Source organism: Myotis brandtii, unplaced genomic scaffold (genome assembly GCF_000412655.1).
Source record: "Myotis brandtii unplaced genomic scaffold, ASM41265v1 scaffold84, whole genome shotgun sequence".
Lineage (NCBI taxonomy): Eukaryota > Metazoa > Chordata > Mammalia > Chiroptera > Vespertilionidae > Myotis > Myotis brandtii.
In genome coordinates, this window is record NW_005371410.1 from 10,703,114 (window position 1) to 10,723,954 (window position 20,841).

A 20,841-nucleotide genomic window follows, 5' to 3' on the forward strand; every position below is an offset into this window, starting at 1 on the left:
GGGGGGAGGGGTGGGAACTGGGTGGAGGGGAGTTATGGTGGGAAAAAAGAGGAACCAATGTAATAATCTGAACAATAAAGATTTAATTTAAAAAAAAAGAAGTTAAGCATAATATCCTCAAAACTATAGACCGTATTATAAGATGAAGCAAGAATTAGAGGCCATAGAAATGAATCACATAAAATATTAGAAATAAAAATGTAATAATTAAAATAAAAAAGATGAGAACAACAGCAAGATTCATGAAGTAGATAATCAGACAAAGAAGCTCTCCCAGAAGGCAGCATATATTTTTATCTCTTTATTCCTAAAGAAATAAAAATGTAAAATAGAAGCTAAGAAACATGGACAGTAGAAGTACCAAAACTAAAATTCAGAAGACCTGGAAGAGGAAATAGAAGGAAATATTTAAAGAAATAATGATGATAAATATCTAAGAATTAAAGTTCAAAGACCTCAGATTGAAAGGGCTCACAGATTACCACACAGGTAGCAAGGCCAGGAATAAGTGAGACAGGCCAGTCCCATGGCATGCAAAATTTAAGGAAGCACTTGTGTGATCCTGGGAGTGAGTGCCTCCTTAAATTTTTGTGCCCTCAGCTTCTTATTGCCTCACTCTCCTCCCAATCCTGCAAGATAGATAAGTAAACACTCACATCTAAGACATTTATAGACATTTTCATCTGAGACAAAAAAAAAAATTCTAAATGCTTTTAAAGAGGAGAGTTAGATTGCCAACAAAGGAGTAAGAAGTAGATTTATATCAAATTGCACAACGACATTGGACACAATGGTAATTTACTTAATATTTTTTAAATATTAAAGGAAAAAGGAATTATTATACCCAACTAAACTGTTATTTAACTCTAAAGCCACAATAAAAACTATTGAGAGGTAAAGAAGGCCTCAAAATGTTTTCCCCTAAAATAGACCTACTTTGAAAAATTCCTAGAGGAAGAACTCAATAGAAATAAATCAAGGAGGGTGCCTAAGGTATATAGAAAATTAAATTTTTTGTTTCCTTAAAAAGAGAAAGACTAAAGGACAGAAAAATAATATTCACCATAACAACTCAGAACTAAAATTCTGCTGTTTAACATATTAATTGAGAATCTGGTGAGTATTATTTTAAAAAGAAAAAAAAGTAGTATAATGATTGCAAAGGAAAAGAAAAACTCATTATTTGTAGGTGCTAAAATTACCTGAATAGAAAAGCCACTAGAATCAATAAATTATGAGAATAAGGGTGTGGCAAAGTAAGCAGGTAAGTGTATAAAAATCAAAAGCATTTTGCTGTAATAACAGTAACCTACTAGAAAATAAAATGAAAAATAAGATACATTCTCTATAGGAAGAAAAAAATAACAAAGAATTAGAAATTAGCAAAGAATCCAGAAGCTCTCTATCAAGAAAAATTTTAAACTTTTAACTTAAACAAAAAAAGTAGAAATAGACTTTCCATACACTTAGATAGAAGGGGATAGTATATTACTGCAAAGGTGACCATTTTTCCTAAATTCGTCTATAATGTCAATACAACCGAATACAAATCTTGCCGGATATTTTGAGGAATGTCATGAGTTCCAAAGTTTAAATAGAAAAATAAAGGTCATAAATAAATTGGTCAACTCTGTAAAAGGAAGTGCAAAGACTGGGACTTTCCCTATTGGATATAAAGACAAACTAAAAATCCATGTAATGAAAGCATTTCAGTATTGACCAACTGAAAATTAACCTAAGGAACAGAGTTCAGAGACAGGCCCATTTCTATAGTGAACCCTAACATACAATGAAGGAGGTCCCACAAGTCAATGATGGGGCTGTAGATTGTTTAGTAGACGGTATGCAGAAAACTCCATGGAGAAAAATGGAATAGTTCCCCTATTTTACACGCACATATAGGTAGAATCTAGGATTAAAGACCTAATTATGGAAGGTAAAATTATAAAATCAAGAGAAGAAAATATAGCCCTAACTGGTTTGGCTCAGTGGATAGAGTGTCAGCCTGTGGACGGAAAGGTCCCAGGTTCGATTCTGGCCAAGGGCATGTACCTTGGTTGTGGGCACATCCCCAGTGGGGCGTGTGCAGGAGGCAGCTGATCGATGTTTCTCTCTCATTGATGTTTCTGACTTTCTATCTCTCTCCCTTCCTCTCTGTAAAAAATCAATAAAATATTTTTTAAAAAAGAGAAGAAAATATAGGAGAAAATTTTTGTGGCTTAAGGGTAGGAAACCTTATCATAAACAATCAATGCACAGCCCATAGGTGAAAACCTGATAAATTTACATCAAAATGTAGGATTCCTGTTCAATGAACAACACTATGGGCAAAGCTGGTAGAGAAATAGTAGGATGTGAGGAAATATTTGTAACATGAAAACTGAAAGGGACAGGAAATCATTTCCTTCACTCAGTAAAGAGTGAGGGCAATTTAAAGATATTTTCAGACAAAGATAGGTGAAGAGGTGGCCACTTCTACACTCTCACAGAAAGAACGATTAAGGACATTATAGTAGTCTGTTACATAGGTGGCCCCAAAGAATCAGGCATCCCAGTCTTCACATCTTTGAACAGTTCCCACCTAGTGAATATGAACTGGCCTTGTGATTAAATTTAACCAATAGGATTTGGCAGAAGTAACATGGTGCCAGTTCCAGGTATAAACCTCAAGAAAGCCTTGCAGCTTCTGCTTTTGCACTTGGGGGAGTCCTGAGCTGCCACATGTGAAGTCCAGCTACCCTGCTGGAGAACTTCCATGGAGAGACCACATGGAGATGGAGAGGAGCAATCATTCCAGTGTCTTACCTGAGTCCAATCCTCAGACCACCTGCCAAGTGAATGTAGCCACACAAGCACCCACCAGCAAGACCAACCAAAGAGCTGCCCAGCTGGGCCCAGTCCAGATTGCAGAATCACGAGCAAATAAAATGATTGTTCTCTTAAGCAACTAAATGTTGGAGTGCGTTGTTATGCAGATAACAGAAATATTTCAGAAGGAAGTCAAATAAATTTAATGAATCACCTTTTATGTAGTGATCTAGAACCTCTCAGAATTTCAAAATAATAACTCAAGAAAATTTCTTCATGGGGACTAATAAAAGGAGAGGAAAGGTAACCTGGGCTATTATAGAGAGAAATTTCTTACTCGGACATTATGCCTATCAGAATTTGGCATAACTACCGTGTTCACTTATGCAAATATATGAGTCTTTTAAAGAAGCCCTCTGCAGTGAAGAACATCTAAGTGGGAAAACATCAAAGAAGATATTCAATTTCTTACTGGTTGGTTGCACTACATAAGAATTCAAATCAGACCCAAACTAATTACTTTAAAAAGAAGCCTTGTTAGATGAGGCTTGCAAGAAATAAGGCAAAGTCTATGAAGAATGTTTGAAATCCACTCTCTGTTTCTTAGAAACTTAATCTAACTAAAATAGGAATTTTCTAAACAAGGATACAACAAGCAAGTTGGTGCTAGCCATCTATATTTTATAAAAAAACAACAACACACACACAAAGATTTATTCAAATATACAACTTACTCCTCATATTGGAGGAAACTTTGACAAATTTTCTTAACATTTTGCTTGTGTCTACTTAAAAAACATGAGTGATACTTTTCTATTAGAAATCCCATTCTTCTAAATAGTATTTATTTTGATCTTATATAAAAAGATTATTAAGACTCAGTGGATAGAGTGTCAACCTGTGAACTGAAAGGTCCCAGGTTTGATTCTGGTCAAGGGCACATGCCTAGGTTGTGGGCTTGACCCCCCAGTGGGGTGAGAGGGTGTCTCAGCCGATCTATGATTCTCTCTCATCATGGATGTTTCTCTCTCTCCCTCTTCCTTCCTCTCTGGTGGGGGACTAGGAGGCAGCCGATCTATGATTCTCTCTCATCATGGATGTTTCTCTCTCTCCCTCTTCCTTCCTCTCTGAAATAAATAAAAAAATATTTAAATTTTTTTAAAAAGATTATTAATGTAAAAATAATAGTACAGATTTTCAAAATATAGTGGAAAAACAGAAACTTGAACATAACTATAGCAATTGTTATTGTTACCCCTTGGTGCAAAAACAGCAACACAAATTAAAACCTAGTTTAGAAAATTATTTTTAACCACTGTATCTGAGTTTGAAATTCAAAAGAATGTTAAAATATCAAGTACTCAATAAACAGCCATAGTATCACATAAATATGAAATACCTCCCTCACAAATTAGGTCAGCTTTTCCAATTTATAAAGATTTATTACATAAAACCAAAAGTGAATACTTTTTCTTGCAGGGACTCGGATATGATGGAGCAGAGTCATGTGTTGAATTGGCTGTGGAAGGCAGCCAGGAAATTGCGTGGTGGTACAAGACATAAAGGGCACTTTCACTGTCAGCACAAGATGAAATGCCAAAGACCAGGCGTAATTAAGTGGGCTGGTGGAACAGAATGACTAGGAGATGACTTACAATTGGCATTAATGCATGTTTACATACACATTTTCCATGTCCACATGCATAAGCTGGCATATACAGACTAGTTTATGTAAGTACTTCAAAATGTTACACTAAAATATTTTAAAGTCATGCTCATCTAGAATCCAGATACCATCTAAAATATGAATAAATTACAAGCCTGTACTGGTGTGTATGTTAGTTGAAATTACAGTATGACTTTATATAATCTGTTGGATGATATGTATTTCTCATTAAACTAATCAATAAACATTGGTTGACTCTGGGCATTGTGCTAGGACTTGGGTACAATAATGGTCTTGCCAATGAGAAATACCAATGAGAGAGAGACAGAAGGGGAAGGAGGAGGGAGGGAAGGCAAGTGGAGGGAGAAAAGAAGACATCTATGCCAGGTTCCCAAAGTTAGATTCCAGTTCAACACCTAATTGGTACAGTGCAATAATTAATAGAAATAGCTACCATTTGTTGTCTGCTATGTACTAAGCATGGTGGTAGGCACTTTGTTTCTCATGACAAACGAGAAGTAACTGGAGGACCTAAAGGAGAAGAGTGATATCATTTATGTTTTTAAAAAATCCTTCTGACGACGGTGTGGATAACAAATTATAGAAGAGAAAGGATGGGGGTGGGGAAGCAGTGGCTGCACTACATTGGCAAGAAGATTTGGGATATATTTTGAAAATTGAAATGTCAAGGTTTGCTGATAGACTGGATGTGGAGGGTAGGGAGTTTTAGAATGACTTCTAGATTATCAAAACTTGAGCATCTGGGGGCATAGAAGCGACATTTATCGAGATGGGAAAGGCTGGTGGAGGAATAGGTTTGGATGGGAGAAATGAGAAGTTCTACTCCAGCCACGCAAAATTTGAAAAGGAGGCTAGCTATCTAAGAAGAGATGTCAAGTAGGTGGTTGGCTATGTAGTCTTGAAGTTCAGTGAAGAGGCCAGGGCTGGAGAGAAAATTGGTTCGTATATTAGGTCCCTTCACTTTAAGCTTAATCTTCTGTTCTTTGTTTCATCTACTTTGGGTAGCATCTCTTGAGTGCTCATGTTAAATAATGATATTACACCCTTCTCTTCTATGCCTCATCTTCTGTCAACTGTATATTTACCTTTCTTGTGAAGGCAGGTAACATAATTCTGTTCTATAAAATTTAAATTCTGTTCAATGTTTAAGTTTTCCATATTGTGTTTCTAGATTGATGCTAAAAGTTGAGACTTGCTAAACAGCACTTAAATATAATTGAATTTTGTTCATTTATGGTCCAAATATTGTGCAGGACTACATTTCTTTCTCAGTGGGTTCAATGCCCAGCACCACTTGAAAACAAATTTCTAGTGTCCATGTCATACAATTCCTCTTTTCGTGGTTAAAAAATTACTACTCCTGAGAACTTTGTTTATGCTTAGAATAAGGGTTTTAAGAGTTCTGAATATATAGACAGAGAGATATATATATGTATATGTATATGTGTGTGTGTGTGTGTGTGTGTGTATATATATATATATACTAGAGGCCTGTTGCACGAAGAGATTCGTGCAATAGGCCTTCCTTTCTCCTGGCTGCCGGCACAGGTTTTCCTCCGGCACCCAGGCCTTCGCTCCGGCCAGAGCCGCCTTCCGCCTTCCATCTTCGCTGCTCTTGCTGGAGCCGCCTTCAGTCTTCCATCTTCGCTGCTCCGGCTCGCCTTCAGTCTTCCCTTCGCCGCTTGGAGCCTACGTATGCAAATTAACCGCCATCTTTGTTGGCGGTTAATTTGCATATCACGCTGATTAGCCCATGGGAGGTGTAGCAAAGGTACGGTCAATTACCATGTTTGTCTATTATTAGATAGGATATATATATTCAGTTTTTGCAGAACTTATTTAACCACTTCCCCTGTAACCGCCATCGCTGGTGATTAATTTGCATATCGCGCTGATTAGCCCATGGGAGGCGTAGCAAAGGTACGGTCAATTACCATGTTTGTCTATTATTAGATAGGATATATATATTCAGTTTTTGCAGAACTTATTTAACCACTTCCCCTGTTGTTTTTTTAAATTAAATTTGTTGAGGTGACATTGGTGATAGGGTCATATAAATTCAAATGTACATTACTATAACACATGGTCTGTATATTGCATTGTGTGCCCACCACCCATAGACAAATCATCTTCTTTCACCATATATTTGGCCCCCTCTATGCTCTTCCACCCACTCATCCCCTTCCCTTTAGTAACCACCATGCTGTCCTCTATTTCTCTGAGTTTCTGTTTGATATCCCACATATGAGTGAAATCATATGGTTGTTACCTTTCTCTGACTGACTTATTTTGCTTAGCATAATATTCTCAAGGTCCATCCATGTTGTCGCAAAAGGCAGTATTTCATCTTTTCTTATGGCTGAGTAGTATTCCATGGCATATATGTACCACATCTTCTTTATCCAGTCCTTTATCGAAAGACACATTGGCCGTCTCCATGTGTTGGCCACCCTGGGGTTTTTGTTTTTGTTTTTGAGCATCTATAAACATCACAAAAACTAGTACCCTTCAGATTGCACTTTGAGAAATGCTACCATATAGTATTGCCTACTATTTTAATAGTTGCAATTTTTAAAGTTTGGTGCAATAAAGAGCAGAATGCTACTAAGTTTCTGACTTGGAGGCTAGTGTTTACTAATCAGTACGATTTTTATGATGGAATATTAAACGTGTTTGGAGATAGGCTGTCCACGAGGAAGGGATAAGGAAAAAAACTTGTCAAGGGCTGCACTGGCATATCTATGTTCACCTTCTGTAGAGAAGAGGTTTTCTCAGGAGGTGCCAGCAGATCTAATACATCTTAAGTTGATGGGAGTAACCTGAGATCATTGAGAAGAAGTTTTACCACTGCTAACCTTACCTATTCCACAAGAAGGCTTTTGCAACTTGCTGTGCTTGACTGGCAAAACCAAAGGACACGTTGGTTTTTGAAAGTCACTCCTCTGGGTGCTCTTAGTATCATAAGGTGGTTGGAAGTGATGCTCAGGTTCTTTACCATGTGGCCACCAGTCATCCTTTATGGAAAAAGATTGGAAACGTAAAATTGGGTACTGTAGGCCATGTTTGTGTGCTGCTTAAGGGCTTTTAATGCTCAGTCATTTGGTTCCACAAGTCACTGGATATTCTAAACAAAGTTCTGAAATCTAATATATTTTCACAAAGACTGTATTTCTTAAAAGACACCTAAAAATGAAATATCATACATTTTTAGCTAAAATACAGATGCTAAATTCTTAAGCTACCTTCTATTAACAGATGGAGTTATAAAAATAAACAAAATAGTTATATTTCTGTTTTATACAATTTCATTATATACTAGAATCCTGGTGCATGAATTTGTGCATGGGTGGGATCCAGCTGGCATGCCCCAATCGGGGTGATCGGGGGTGGGGCCGGCTGGGGGGGAAGAGCCATGGGCAGTTGCTGGCTGGCCCCACCCCCTGGTCGAACTCCCGGTCCAACACCTGGTCGAGGGGAAAATTTGCATATTAGCCTTTTATTATATAGGATGTACACATGTATGCCTATAACATTGAACACAATTTAATTTAAAAATTATGTTCTATACTTTTTATTACGACAATACAAATAATGTATTATCATCTAAGAGGGTGGATTTCAAAGCTTTTTGTCCATGACCCACACCATGAACTACATTTTATGTCCTGTAGGAGCACACAGTGCATACACATGCATAAACTCTTTTAGTTTCACAAAACAATTCTCTTACTACATGCAGGGCAGTTGGCTACTTTTCTATTCTATTTTACTGCTTTTCTGTTTTATTTCACAATGCCTGTTGCAACCCACATTGACGTATAACTAATGGCTTCACTTGAAAAACTTTGTTCTAAGTGGAAGTATCTCTGATGTTACTGAATTTTTTATGAGAAACCCTGACCTAATACACAGGAAAGGGAGAAGTGATAAGCTCTTCATTAGCATGTAAGACAATTTGATCTCTTAGAAGCTGAGAAAGCTGGGAGGGAATTCCCTCACAGTTACTTGACTTAATTCTGACTAAAATGTTTGTGTGTTTTTTTAGAAACTGATTGATCAGGTACAAGTGAGAGAACCTTGAGAGAAGGCAACTGTGACACTTAGGAGTTCTTGGTTATTATTAGACAATGAAACCTTAGGTATCATCAAACACCCACCTTAGCTTTAAGAGAGATCAATTTTTTAAAAAATCCGCTATGGTTCCATAATCAAAGACTTAATAAGTAAAACTCTGACAATGCAATTAAAGCTACGTTGATATAAGCAGCAAGAGGCATCTAAAGAACTCCATGTGGCCGCATGGGAGTCAGCTCTGAAATGAGTTTCGTTTCTAAAAAGACAGGCAAGTATAGAAGAGGAGCACACAAACTCGAAAGAAATAATTTAATGCAGTCAACTTGTCAGAAAATTGTCAAGACGCTTAGATAGGAGAAATTCATGAATATGCTCACGGCAGCAAAAGGGTTTTCTGTGGGGGGAAATTCTATTGCAGCAAGAAATCAAGAAAAGGCTAAAAGTTCGGAGAAGAGTACACCCTTCAGAGCGTTAAGTCGGGCCTGCTCAACATCAGGTTCTTCGTGAAGGCAGATTATCTTCAAACTGAAGAGGATGGGATGAACAGGCATCGTTGAAGAGAGAGTTAGACCTCACTTTGCAACTTGAATTGAGCCTTTTGGTCCTAAATTCTGTTTCTTTGTTACTAATGTTGTGGCCTCACCCCTTAACAAACAGAATTTCTGGAGGATGAGGCCAAGAAATCAGGATTTTAAAAAGATTCCCAGGTGATTCTAATGTGCAGCCAAGGTTGAGAACCACTGCTTTAGGACAATGACAAATTGTAACCAGAGGTAACCAGTAAGTTTTCAGAGATCAAAGAACTACAAGAAAGTAGGGACTTTGGGAGAATAGGAGAAACCAGCTGCCTCATGTTTCAGAACGGGTTAAAAGGTGAATTACAAAACATGAAACTATTTGATGTAGGCCCTAGGAATTCTAGAGCAGATTACTGAAAATAGTCATACCCGACTGTTGTCAGCATGCCTCGTTCTTGCAGCTCCACGATTATGATGGTGCTTATTATGCCCAGAGGTCTGGGACGTGCAGGCCTTCTCTCACTTACTCTCACCACAGTGCTGTGAGTAGGCACACCCACTTTACAGATGAGAAAACTGCTGGCAGATCAGGTAACCTTGCCAGGGTCTACCACCCGCAGGCAGCAGAGCTGCCACAGTGCAAACCCCCGCCCACCTGTGCACGCACTGATTTCCCTGCCCCGTTGCTGCATCAAATCAGCTGGGGAATGCAAAGCCAGAGGAGCACAAATGCACTTAAATTATTTCAAAAATAAAAATAAAAGGGTGCCAAGTGAGCGCCCTGCGGAAGGTCTCCTATGATAAGAGTGCATCTTCTTTTATTGACCAGAGATTTTGCTAACACCCAGGAACTGGGGGACTAACTCTGGGATAAGTGAACCACTAGGGAACGCCTGGCAGGCTTCAATTCTTTTTCTCTCAAACTAGAGCAAAAACTATATTTAAAGCGGAAATACTGGTTCACCTTTCAAGAAGAAGTCTTTTGAATTTAGAATTTTACCAAAGCAGTCTCTTTAGTTTCACAAAGGAAATAATGAATAGTTTTTCTTCAAGTGTAATTGACTTTAAGATCCCAAAGTTGGAGAAAGTGTCCTGGTTAGTTAATTGGATGAATTTTCACTTCAGTGGGATGAAATCCCACAGTTCAAAAAAATATTTTTTTATCGTTTCTGTTTCTGGAGAGTCTGCCCCATCCCTTAAAAGTCTGGCTTGTTCCTGGAATAATGAGAGGGTGTTTGCGCCCATGCACATGGGCTTGCCTTTTTGATCCAAGCATTTGATGATAAGAAATTATGATTAAAGGTATAGGTGGAGGTTTGTTTTATTCTTCACCTCGTGCTAAAGGGAAAGACAAAGAATTTACTGCCCTGTCTACCATCGCTTACATTGAATTTTGAGAGCTGATAGAGTGATTGATGATGAACTTTGTCAGTCTGGGTAAAGTCCTCTAGCATGATAGTTTTGTGTAGGCTTTGGAGATCAGGCCACATCTGGCAGATGGTGGAAGGGGTTTTGCCTAAAAAAAGATGGTTGTTCCCAGTTCAAAACTTTGGACCCAAAGAGAGAAGGAAGTTCTCCCTTCCAAGGCTGTCTCCTTTCCTGCTCCAGGATGATAGTGCCTGGGCCCCATGGTAGGGAGATGCCTGGAGATTCCTGATGATGAGGTTCCCTTTAACCCCTGACCCTGGAAGGCCTGACGGCTGGGGTGCCATGGACCCCCGAGCCACATTTGGAAACCACTGTGCAGCCGTTGTCATGTTATATCTGTGTTCTCCCTAAGCCTTTAGAAATGCATTAGTAAACATTGCTTATTTTCCATTCTTCGGGAAGTTAAAGGAGAATCCTCAGGGGATATAAGTAGTAAAAGCAAATGAGACATCCTGGGAAAACCAGTTCCAAGAAGCAGGAGGTGGTAAGCCGAGCTCTACACCAGCAGCCACAGTGGCCTGGCCAAGACAGCTGCTGGTGGGAGTGAGTTGTGGACCATATACATGAAGGACCCCCGGGAAATGCGGGCTTTTACTAACACCTTACTCACAGACCATCACATTTTACTAAGGCAGCTTAGTGGCATTAAACAAACATTAGAGTCACATTCATGTAAGGGATTACTACATCTCTAGTGTGCTCTGGATACCGAGAGTGCTGAAAAATACCTCTTTGTAAGCAATTTGTAATGTCCCAACAAGTTATTCCTAAATGGTGGTCTGTGGAACACCAGCTGTGTAGCATATGAAGAGGTGCTACATGAAGGAGGTTTCCATAGCTGAATACTGGGAAAGGGTGGGATAAGCAAAGTTAAACAAGCTCATCACAGGATTTCTCAGAACCTTTATATGCTAATGTAAATTGTGAAGCTCTGAGAAAAAGTCGATAAAAATACAGTTTTTTAAAAAACATTGGACTTTGGAACTTTATTGAGCTCATAAGGAAGGCCTCGTGCTCTGAAAAGTACACTTTGGGGAAAATAAAACCCATTTCGGAAAACAGTTAAAATGCCAATATTTAAAACTACCAGACAACCACACTAGTTTTCATGGGGAGTGACTGAGCTATAGCACCTTTTTACTCCCGCGAGCACCAATTTTATGTCCCCAGGCAGAACTATGACACTAATTATTTCATTTAAAAGTCTTGTAATTAAATACAATCATCCAATCTGGTGTTCTAAAGATATTATCGTAGCAAAATACACAAAACAACAAATATGTCAATTTAAATATTTAGGCAACTTTATTGTCTTTCCTCTTAAAGCCAGCATTGCCATAAACCAGTATGTTTGTTTTTTTAAACAAGCTAACTTTATAAAGAAATCTGTCATCTAAAATAATAGAACAACATTTACAAATATGTGAAATGAGCACTGTATGACTCCTCGGATACTTGGAAATGAGGACATTTAAGGGTTTTTATTGTTGTTGTTTGTTTTTTAAATATAAACATTCCCTCCACTCCACACTGGAGTCAGACACGCTTTTAACTCTGAGAGGCACCTCCAGTCTTTGTAACTCCTCATTCAAGTCCACTGTTGACCTCTCTTACCTATCCTCTTCATTTCAGACTTACTTTCACCGTTTCTTAAAGGGTTAGCTTTTAGGCACTGGTAAAGCAAAGATTCTGCTGCTGCTCTGTCACTTGCTGACAGCAGCTCCTAACACTTTTGTTCATATTATTTTTTCCAAGAGACATATGAATTAGGAGTAAGAGAAAATCAGTTGGATTTAATTTTGAAATTTTTATGTTTCATATTTCTATTCTCAAACCAGCATCTTTTCCTTAGCATCTCCAGGGTAAGGATGGGTTCAGTTAATAGTCTGGTTTACCTTCAGCCAAAACTAGAGCTCAGGAGAGTCATTCATTGACTTTTGTAAAATATCTGAGAACATCACTAACTTGGATCTCGGTACCAGGCTTATTTCCCCAGTGTAGGCCTCATCTGTAAATTTCTTTTAAATCCCAAATAATTTTTAATAAAATAGTCTTAAAACTGCCCATGTAAGGGTTTACTACATGATATTAAAGCATATCTGACCTCAGAAATTCCCACCTCACATCCACACATACTTGTCATGGTGTACAGTTTTATAGAAACAGTTCGTGTTATCATTGTAAAGAGATTCCTCTAAAACAAACTTTTCTTCAAATGTTAAGTTAAATCACAACTACACCTAACTCACAACTATACCCAAATTTACAAGGGAAAGGGAACTTTGGGGCTGTGATTGAGTTAAGATTATCTCAGATTATCTAGGTGGGTCTAATGTAATCACAAAGGTACTTAGAAGCTGTCAGGCAGGAGAGGCAGAGAGAGAGAGAGAGAGAGAGAGAGAGAGAGAGGGAGGGAGGAGAGAGAGAGATGTGAAGATGCTTTGCTGCTGGTTTTAACCAGGAAGGGGCCATGAGCCAAGGAATGCAGGCAGCTTCTAGAAACTGGAAACAGATTCTCCCCTCAGAGCCTCTAGAAGGAACCAGCCCTGCCTATAGCCAATGAGACTGATTTGAGACTTCTAAGCTCCAGAAGTGTAAGGAAATAAATTAGTGTTGCTTTAAACTAGTGTTTAAGTTTGTGGTTATTTGTAACAGTAGCAGTGGGAGACTGATAAATTATACCTCAAAAAAAAAACTAACAAATTTAATAAAATATGATAATGCAATATATTTACTATAATAGTGTGAATAAGAATGTGGTTTGGCTAAAGCAATAGTCCTGGACCAGAGAGATGTGACTATGACATCTGCTAACTTTGTAATCTCAGACATGTTAATTTACTTTTTGGAGTATGTTATCATCTGTAAAATATTTCCAATAATACATCCTAGGAATTATTGTGCAGATTCAGGGATATAACATATGATACACTTAGCTTATTCCTAACACTTCATACACTTTCAATAAATGGTAACTATTATTTTATAGAAACCATCTGAATTATCAGGTATCATGGGAAGTTTTTATGTTAGAATATGTTACAAATACTATGGAAGATATTTCTTCAGTAACCTCCAAGCACTACTCTGTGGCTATATATATATGGAAGGAATCTAAATCATTTTTCTAGAATAAATATGGAATATATATAATGAAATGTATGTAATGTATATGAAATATGTGTGTTTGTATATGATTTATATGCAAAAGTTATATGAGAGTAGTTCCAGGCTATTGCTTTAAACTATTATATATACAGTGGGGCCTTGACTTATGAGTGTCCCGACTAACGAGTTTTTCGAGATACGAGCCATTTCTCGGCTGATTTTTTGCTTTGAGTTGCGAGCTAAAATTTGGGTTATGAGCCAGCTTCAGATACCCCACTGCTAGTTGGCGCAGTGAACGTCACAGTGAACGCCACAACATCAGCCCAGCATCATGTGTCTCACTCGTTCACTTTATGATTTGACATACGAGTAATTTGAGTTTCGAGCTCCGTCACGGAACGAATTAAACTCATAAGTCAAGGCCCCACTGTATATATAAAAGGTTAATATGCAAAGTGTCCCCTTGGGAGTTTGACCGGGAGTTCGATTGCTCACTATGACGTGCACTGACCACCAGGGGGTGGCACAGAATGAAGGAAGGCCCCGGCTGGCAGCTGGCAGCTGGGGAAGGAAGGCCCCAGCCAGCAGCCGGAAGGCCCCAGTCGGCCCTGATCGCTGGCCAGGCCTAGGGACCCTACCCATGCAGAATTTCGTGCACCGGGCCTCTAGCTGGATTATAAAAAGTATTAGTCTGACATATGTTACATCCTTTAAGTAGTCTGTGACTAAATTATCCTGCAAAACAGCTTCTGAATCTAAATCTTAGTTGTATATAATGAACATGTGTCCGACCTGATTTTCTGTCCCTATTTTGGGATCTATGTAGGGAACTGGTTCATTGAATGTTCTTGCATTTGTGTTAATGAATTTAGCATAATATACACGGCGTCTCCTGACACATGGTTTTGAATGTGGTATGCTCTTTCCAGGCTCTTTTTCATGTTTGAGTTCTTCTTTTTCAGTTTTATACACTATGCCAGCATCTTCTACTTTATACTGTCTGAAAAACAGAGTAAAATAGTAAATCATTTATCTCAATGAGCATTTCAGTACTGAGTTATAATTATATAAGAGTTAAATATATTTCAAGTGTCAGTCAAGACTATTTAGCCTTTATTATAGTTAATAAGGGGCTCAGGCTATTAAAATTTGAGAGGGCATCTTCTCACTCTAAATTATATGAGATAAAGGGATTTGTGTGAATAATGATTATTTATTCCAATATACCAGTGCAGTGTATGGACTCTCACTGGGAATAGAGGAGTAGTGATTTGATCACACTTACAAAGCATGTTGGCAGTATTTTGTCATGTGGCTGATACTTATTAATCTTAACTCATCTTTAAAAATTAGTTACCTAGTAAATTCATCCAACTGGACAAGGAAGACTATTTAATTTTAAAAGCTCACCTGGAAAACTTATAAAAACTACCAAATGACCAAAAGAATTAATCAAGAAAAGACCACTGTGCAGGCATCAAAGCAATTCAATTTCTTATCACTTTTTGCTTCTAATAACTATACTGGTATTAAAAAAAGAAAGAAAGAAAGTTACTGAGTTCTTTAAAATGTTAAAGAAATGTCTAGAAGGAAATAGTTTATAGATTTTTCTTCTTTTAAATAAGTTGTAATAGACATCCTAAAAGGGAGTATTTTAAATGCCATGTACTTGAAAAGTAAAGGTAAGAATGGAACATGTGAATTAGAATACTTTTACATAGAAGCTTTTCAAATATAATCCCTACCTTACTTCAAACCAAAGCCAAGTCCATCTCCTTTATCCAGTCCTTTTCCAGTCAAACCCTCCAATATCTTTTCATCGCATTTACAGTAAATACTGCCTTCGTACCGTGGCTCTGCGGTCCTGGGAGACCCTGTCCAGCTAAAGTCTTCAGTTGCACTCAAGCCTCTCTCGCCTCACTTTTCCAGGCCCCGCTTCCTTCAGCACCAGTCTCGTTCCCCTCGGGTATTTGCACATCCTGCCTTCCCTCTGCCTGGACTGGCTCGTTTCCAACGCCTGCCTCCCTGCACACCTGGTTCACTAACATTTACGTCTCAGCCTGGAAGTCATCGCAGAAATGTTTCCTAAGGTTTCTCCTTCCTCACTCCATGTAGTCTCCATTTTAGTATTTCGTTCATGTCTTTCCTAACACCACAGTTAATTATTTATGTACCCACTTGTTGTTTACATGATTTTGGTACGCACTACAATACCTTTTACTAATCAATAAGTTCCATGAAGGCAAAGATTGTGTTTCATTTATCATTAGGTCCCCACCATCCGGACCATTATATATTAATGAGCCATTAAAAGATTTACTACCGCTAGTGAATCTCCTGGAATTGTTTTGCTCTGGCTTTGTGTTAGCGGTACACTCCCAGCCCTTACTCTAATACACACAAACACCATTCAGCACCCTTGGATCCTACTTCCTGCATCCCAACAAAAAGTGCTCACTGTAAAGGATTTGGAAAAGCTGATTCCTGGTAAAGTGTAAATAACTTCTAAGGCTTTTCCTATTACCTTTCCATAGATAGAAACATTCATTTAAAGGTTGTGATTGATTCGTCATTGTAGACTTCTGACATTAGTTTTTTCCATCTGCTTCTCATAGCTGTAACCCAGCAAAATGCTTGTACTGGAACCGGGTCCTTGGAGGAAAGGGCTGTGGCTGTTTGCTTGCATTCTTAAGCATCCACCCAATTAAGTACTCGTGGTGTGAGTAACTAAGCATCAATGTCAAGTATATGATTCTGTAATAATCACTTATTAGAAGGAAAACACAGTTAAAAACTGTGTTCAAATAACTCGAAGGAAATCAGAGCTGGGATTCCAGCCATTTACTGTCTGAGCCTTGGTTTCCTCATTTGAAAGATAAGGACAATAATACCTATTGTGAGAGAAACATTGAATAATTCATTCCTTCAACAAATATTTTATTGAGTTATAAAATATATTTTATTGAGTTATGCCTCTGGTGCTGTTGTGAGGCACTGAAGATGCAGGAGAGATCAAACAAAAATTCCTGCCTTCACAGAGCTTACATTCCAGTGGGGAAGGCAGATGAAAAATAAAATAATAAGTAGAACACATACAGGCATACCTCGGAGATAGTGCCAGCTTGGTTCCTGACCACCACAATAAAGCAAGTATCGCAATAAAGCGAGGTGTAATCTTTTTGCTGGTGGAGGGTCTTGCCTTCAATTTGTAAGAAATACAACCTCTGTGGAGCGCAATAAAGCGAAACACCATGAGAAAAAGTATGCCTGTATTAGGTGGTGTTAAGTACTAAGGACAGTACTAAAGAAGGGAATAGGGAGAAAGGAGTGCATGCATATGGGAGGTAAGTTGCATTTTTAGATAGTGTGGAGGCTGCATTATGAAGGTAGCAAATGAAAAAGACAGGAAAGAGGAAGAGAATCCCAGCAGAGTGAACTTTAGCTGCCAAGGCTGTGCCGCAGAAGTACAACTGTCTTCACAATGTTGCTCAAGGAGTGGGCCCTCGAGTAGCAACATTGGCATCAATTGTCAGCTTGTTAGAATAGGTCTTATCCCAAACTACTAAAACACAATCTCTGGGGCAGGTTCCCAGGAACCAGTTTTAACCAGCTCTCTAGGTGATTCTTATATACGTTAGAGTTTGAGGACCACTGTGTGGTGACAAAAATACAGGCTTTAGAAGCAGATAGTACTGGCTCCACATCATAACGAGCCATGCAATCGTTCTCAAAATTTAGGATCCATCAGAATCACCTGGAGGCCTTGTTCAACCCAGATTATTGTGCCCTGCTCTTAGAGTTGCTGAGTCGGTATGCCTGTGGTGGGAAGCTTGCAACAATTGCATTTCTAATACGTTCCCAGGTGATGCTGGCCTGGGGACCACACTTTGAGAACCATTGCTGATGACAGCAAGGAGGCCTGTATGCTGGGGCAGAGTTGAGTCAGAGGGCAAGTAGTAGATAAGGCCAAGTAAGGGAAAAGGGGCACGATGTGTAGGCCCCATAAGCCATTGTTGGAGCCTTAGCTTTTCCTTTACAATGGCCAGTGGAGAAGAGTGATCTAATTTGCTTTGTAAAAAGCCCGCTCGAGTGCTGTGTTGAGAAGGCTGGAAAGGGACAAGGAGCGAAGCAAAGGCCATTGTACCGTCCACGTAAGAGACGCTGGTACCTAGACCAGATGGGGTGATAATGTAAGGCATTAATTGTGGATTTCTGGATATATTTTAAAGATAAAGTCTACATAATGGGGGAAAAGGAGGACCTATGTAATACTTTCAACAATAAAGATTTAAAAAAAATAAAAGAACCTTACAGAATTTTCTAGCAAATTAGATGTGGTGTGTGAGAAAGAGTGGATAATTCAAGATGACTTCAAGAATTTTAGGCCAGGCAATGCCTGTAAAGAACCTGCCACACAGTAGATGCCCAGTAAACAGTGCGTTTTCAAAAGTAGTACTGTAAGTGCTCAACTACTAGAAATGAGACAGTGATGGGGGACTGGAAGAGGAAAAGCCCTCCCACATGGGGGTGACTCAATTAACGGTGCCCCGAAGGAGGAAAATATTTTTTGGAAGGAAAAATAGAAAATCAAACCCCAGCACTTACTGCTGCTTATCCTCCTTTGCCTCCATGGGCTCCTAAGACCTGACATGAGGCAGCGAGGAGCCTCAGGGGTCGATCAGGGACTAAGCTCTGCCAGGAAAAGGGCATTCGGAGCCGCGATTGTGACTCAGCGTTGCTAAGCGACGGAGGCCTTTGGAAGCGCGGCCTGGGAACGCGATGGGGGTGGAGGTGGAACCCGGAGCGCATGCGCAGTAACCCGGCTCCAGCTCCCGCTCCAAGGGTAGCTGGAGAGTCTACACTGCGCCGGCTGCGGGCGGGGGAGGCTGGCCGGATCTCTCGGCTTCCTTCCCGGACCTACCCCAGGCTGGACACCCTGCGTTTGAACTTGGCCTTCCCGCAATCTGGCCAGGAAGAGTATTTATCGGGGCCCACCCCACCCTTGGGATCAGAGAGGGGCCGTTTGGAGCCTCCCCTTGGCCCTGGGGCGGCGCTGCCAGTGTCCCAGTCCCGGTCCCGCAGCTAGAGTCTGTCTGGACCTCCCCCCGGAGCTGCGGGAGCGGGCGGCGAAGTGCAGGCAGGAGGAGAGAAACTTGTTTTCCCAAGAGCCATTAAACACGCTGCAAGTCACGATTCGCTGCTCCTGGGCTGCCTAGTCTTTGCAGAGAAAGCTTGGCTCTCAGGGTTCACCATTTCTGACAAAACCCCTTTCCCGGGCCCTGCGGCAGGCATTCAAACAGAGCCAGGCAGCACTCAGATCTTGCCAATGAGACTCCCCGCGGTGTGTGCATCTGCTGCGGCCCCAGCCGGGTTCAGCGACGGTGGGGCCCTGTTCCTGTAGCGCTTATCCAAGAGAGCAAGCTCCAGGGAAAAGCAGCTGATGACCTGCGTCCACCTTCTGGCCCTGGAATTTCTTACCTCATTTCACCATCGCCTCCCAGTTTCCACTGCCAGAGCCAAATGTCTTTGGCATCTGTCGTGGTAACTCATGCATTTCCCTGGATGATGGGAGAAGAAAAATCCTTATTGAGTTGAATTCTGCTGTGTGTTGGGCTATGTGCGCGCGTGTGTTTTGTAACCCAGAGTCAGTATTAGCTTGTCTTTACGTTTACCTTGAAGAAATGTGGGAGAGTGGAGGTTGGCCCTAGGACTCCTTGTGCATATGTGAGCTTAAGTCCTATGAGGAAGAAGAGTATATGAATAGAAGTAAGACTTGAGTGTGTGGGAATGTGTGGTTATGTACTAGTATGTGTGTGTTTGGGGGATTAAGGAGTGGGAGGGTAAATAAATATGAAGACTGTTTTAAACACTGCATACAGTCATCCTCAATTTTCCTGGGGGATGGTTCCAGGACTTCCCCCACCCCACCCCCCACATCCAAATCTGAGGATATTCAAGTAAGTTCCTTATATAAAATGGCATTATATTTGCAAGTAACCCCACATATCCTCCTGTATACTTTAAATCACCTCTAGATTACTTATAATACCTAATACAATGTAAATGCTATGTAAATAGTTATACTGTATTGTTTAGGGAGTAATGACAAGGAAAAAAGTCTGTACATGTTCAGTACAGATGCAACCATCATGGCCTAAATACACAGTGCACGTCAGCAAAAATGTAACATTTTTTATTTGCAATTGGTTGAATTCTGGGGCTAGAAACCCGAGGATAGAGAGGGCCAACTCTACTTAACTGGTTTTATCCTGATCATTATACTGTGAATAGGGGCATATGCCCTGGCTCCACCACTCAGGAGCTGGTTTTCTTGGGCAGATGATCAAACTTCTGTGCGCCTCAATTTCCTCACCCACAAAATGGGGTCAGTGCTTGGGGTGGTTGTGAGGTGTCGATGATTTACTACCGTCAGAGTATTGAAAGGAGTGCCAGACATCTCATCACTCCTTGGTCATTATTAGCTACTGTTTTTATTGAGCAATTTGATTGGCATATTTTACCACATGTCTTAAGGCTTAGTCAACGATCTCATCATTCCCTCTAATTTCTATTCCAGCCTTTACCAATCTCCTCAAACTCCTAAAACGACTCAGCATCAGGGACAATCCCAACTGCTTGATAAGAAGAAATGAGGACTTATCTCGACTTTCTCCCTCTCAAAACAAACTCACCTGCAGCCATACAGAATGACAACTGTTCCGTTTCATTTTGAGTCTTGGAGTATTAGTCTAAACTGTAAGTATAGTTTTGTCAATCTCTCTCCAACTGTTATGTGGTTCATATGTGTGTATATTTATTGAGGGATATAGGGAACATTAAAAATACGTGCCTACCACAGTCACAATGTAGATTTGGGTCCAAAACAGACATACAGGATATAACTGAGAGCAGCAATGATGCATAACCGCATTATATAACCAATTGTTACAAGTATTAAATTTCAGTAGTGATGATAATACAGTATTATAAAAACTAGCCAGTTGTTTATGATTGATACGTCCTCTGCCAAATAATGTAGATTTTAAAATAATACTTACATTTTCATGTAGAAAAAGCGCTGGACTGCTATTACTTTTTTCCTACTACTAACTACTGATCTGACCTAGGAGAGACACTTCAACTTCTCTGCTAGAGATTCTCACTGGTAAAAAGAAGTAGCCAGATTACATCATCTTTGTGATCTCTTCCATCTGTAAT

General features: G+C 39.7%; 1 protein-coding gene and 1 long non-coding RNA gene across 2 annotated transcripts in view; one reads left to right on the forward strand and one right to left on the reverse strand.

Moving 5' to 3' along the window:
• LOC102258207 (chromosome unknown open reading frame, human C2orf73) overlaps window positions 1–18,312 on the reverse strand; it is a 25,577-nt gene extending 7,265 nt beyond the window's left edge. The window contains exons 1-3 of the mRNA XM_005884650.2: window positions 18,229–18,312; window positions 14,416–14,623; window positions 7,356–7,509 (exon numbers count right to left, since the gene is read on the reverse strand). Of these exons, the coding sequence (XP_005884712.1) occupies window positions 7,356–7,509; window positions 14,416–14,623; window positions 18,229–18,254 (388 nt within the window). The 5' untranslated portion in view covers window positions 18,255–18,312. The remainder of the gene's footprint in view (window positions 1–7,355; window positions 7,510–14,415; window positions 14,624–18,228) is intronic.
• Window positions 18,313–18,451: 139 nt separating this feature from the next.
• LOC102245507 overlaps window positions 18,452–20,841 on the forward strand; it is a 7,194-nt gene continuing 4,804 nt past the window's right edge. The window contains exons 1-2 of the long non-coding RNA XR_001360290.1: window positions 18,452–18,600; window positions 20,201–20,379. This is a non-coding gene — a long non-coding RNA (uncharacterized LOC102245507). The remainder of the gene's footprint in view (window positions 18,601–20,200; window positions 20,380–20,841) is intronic.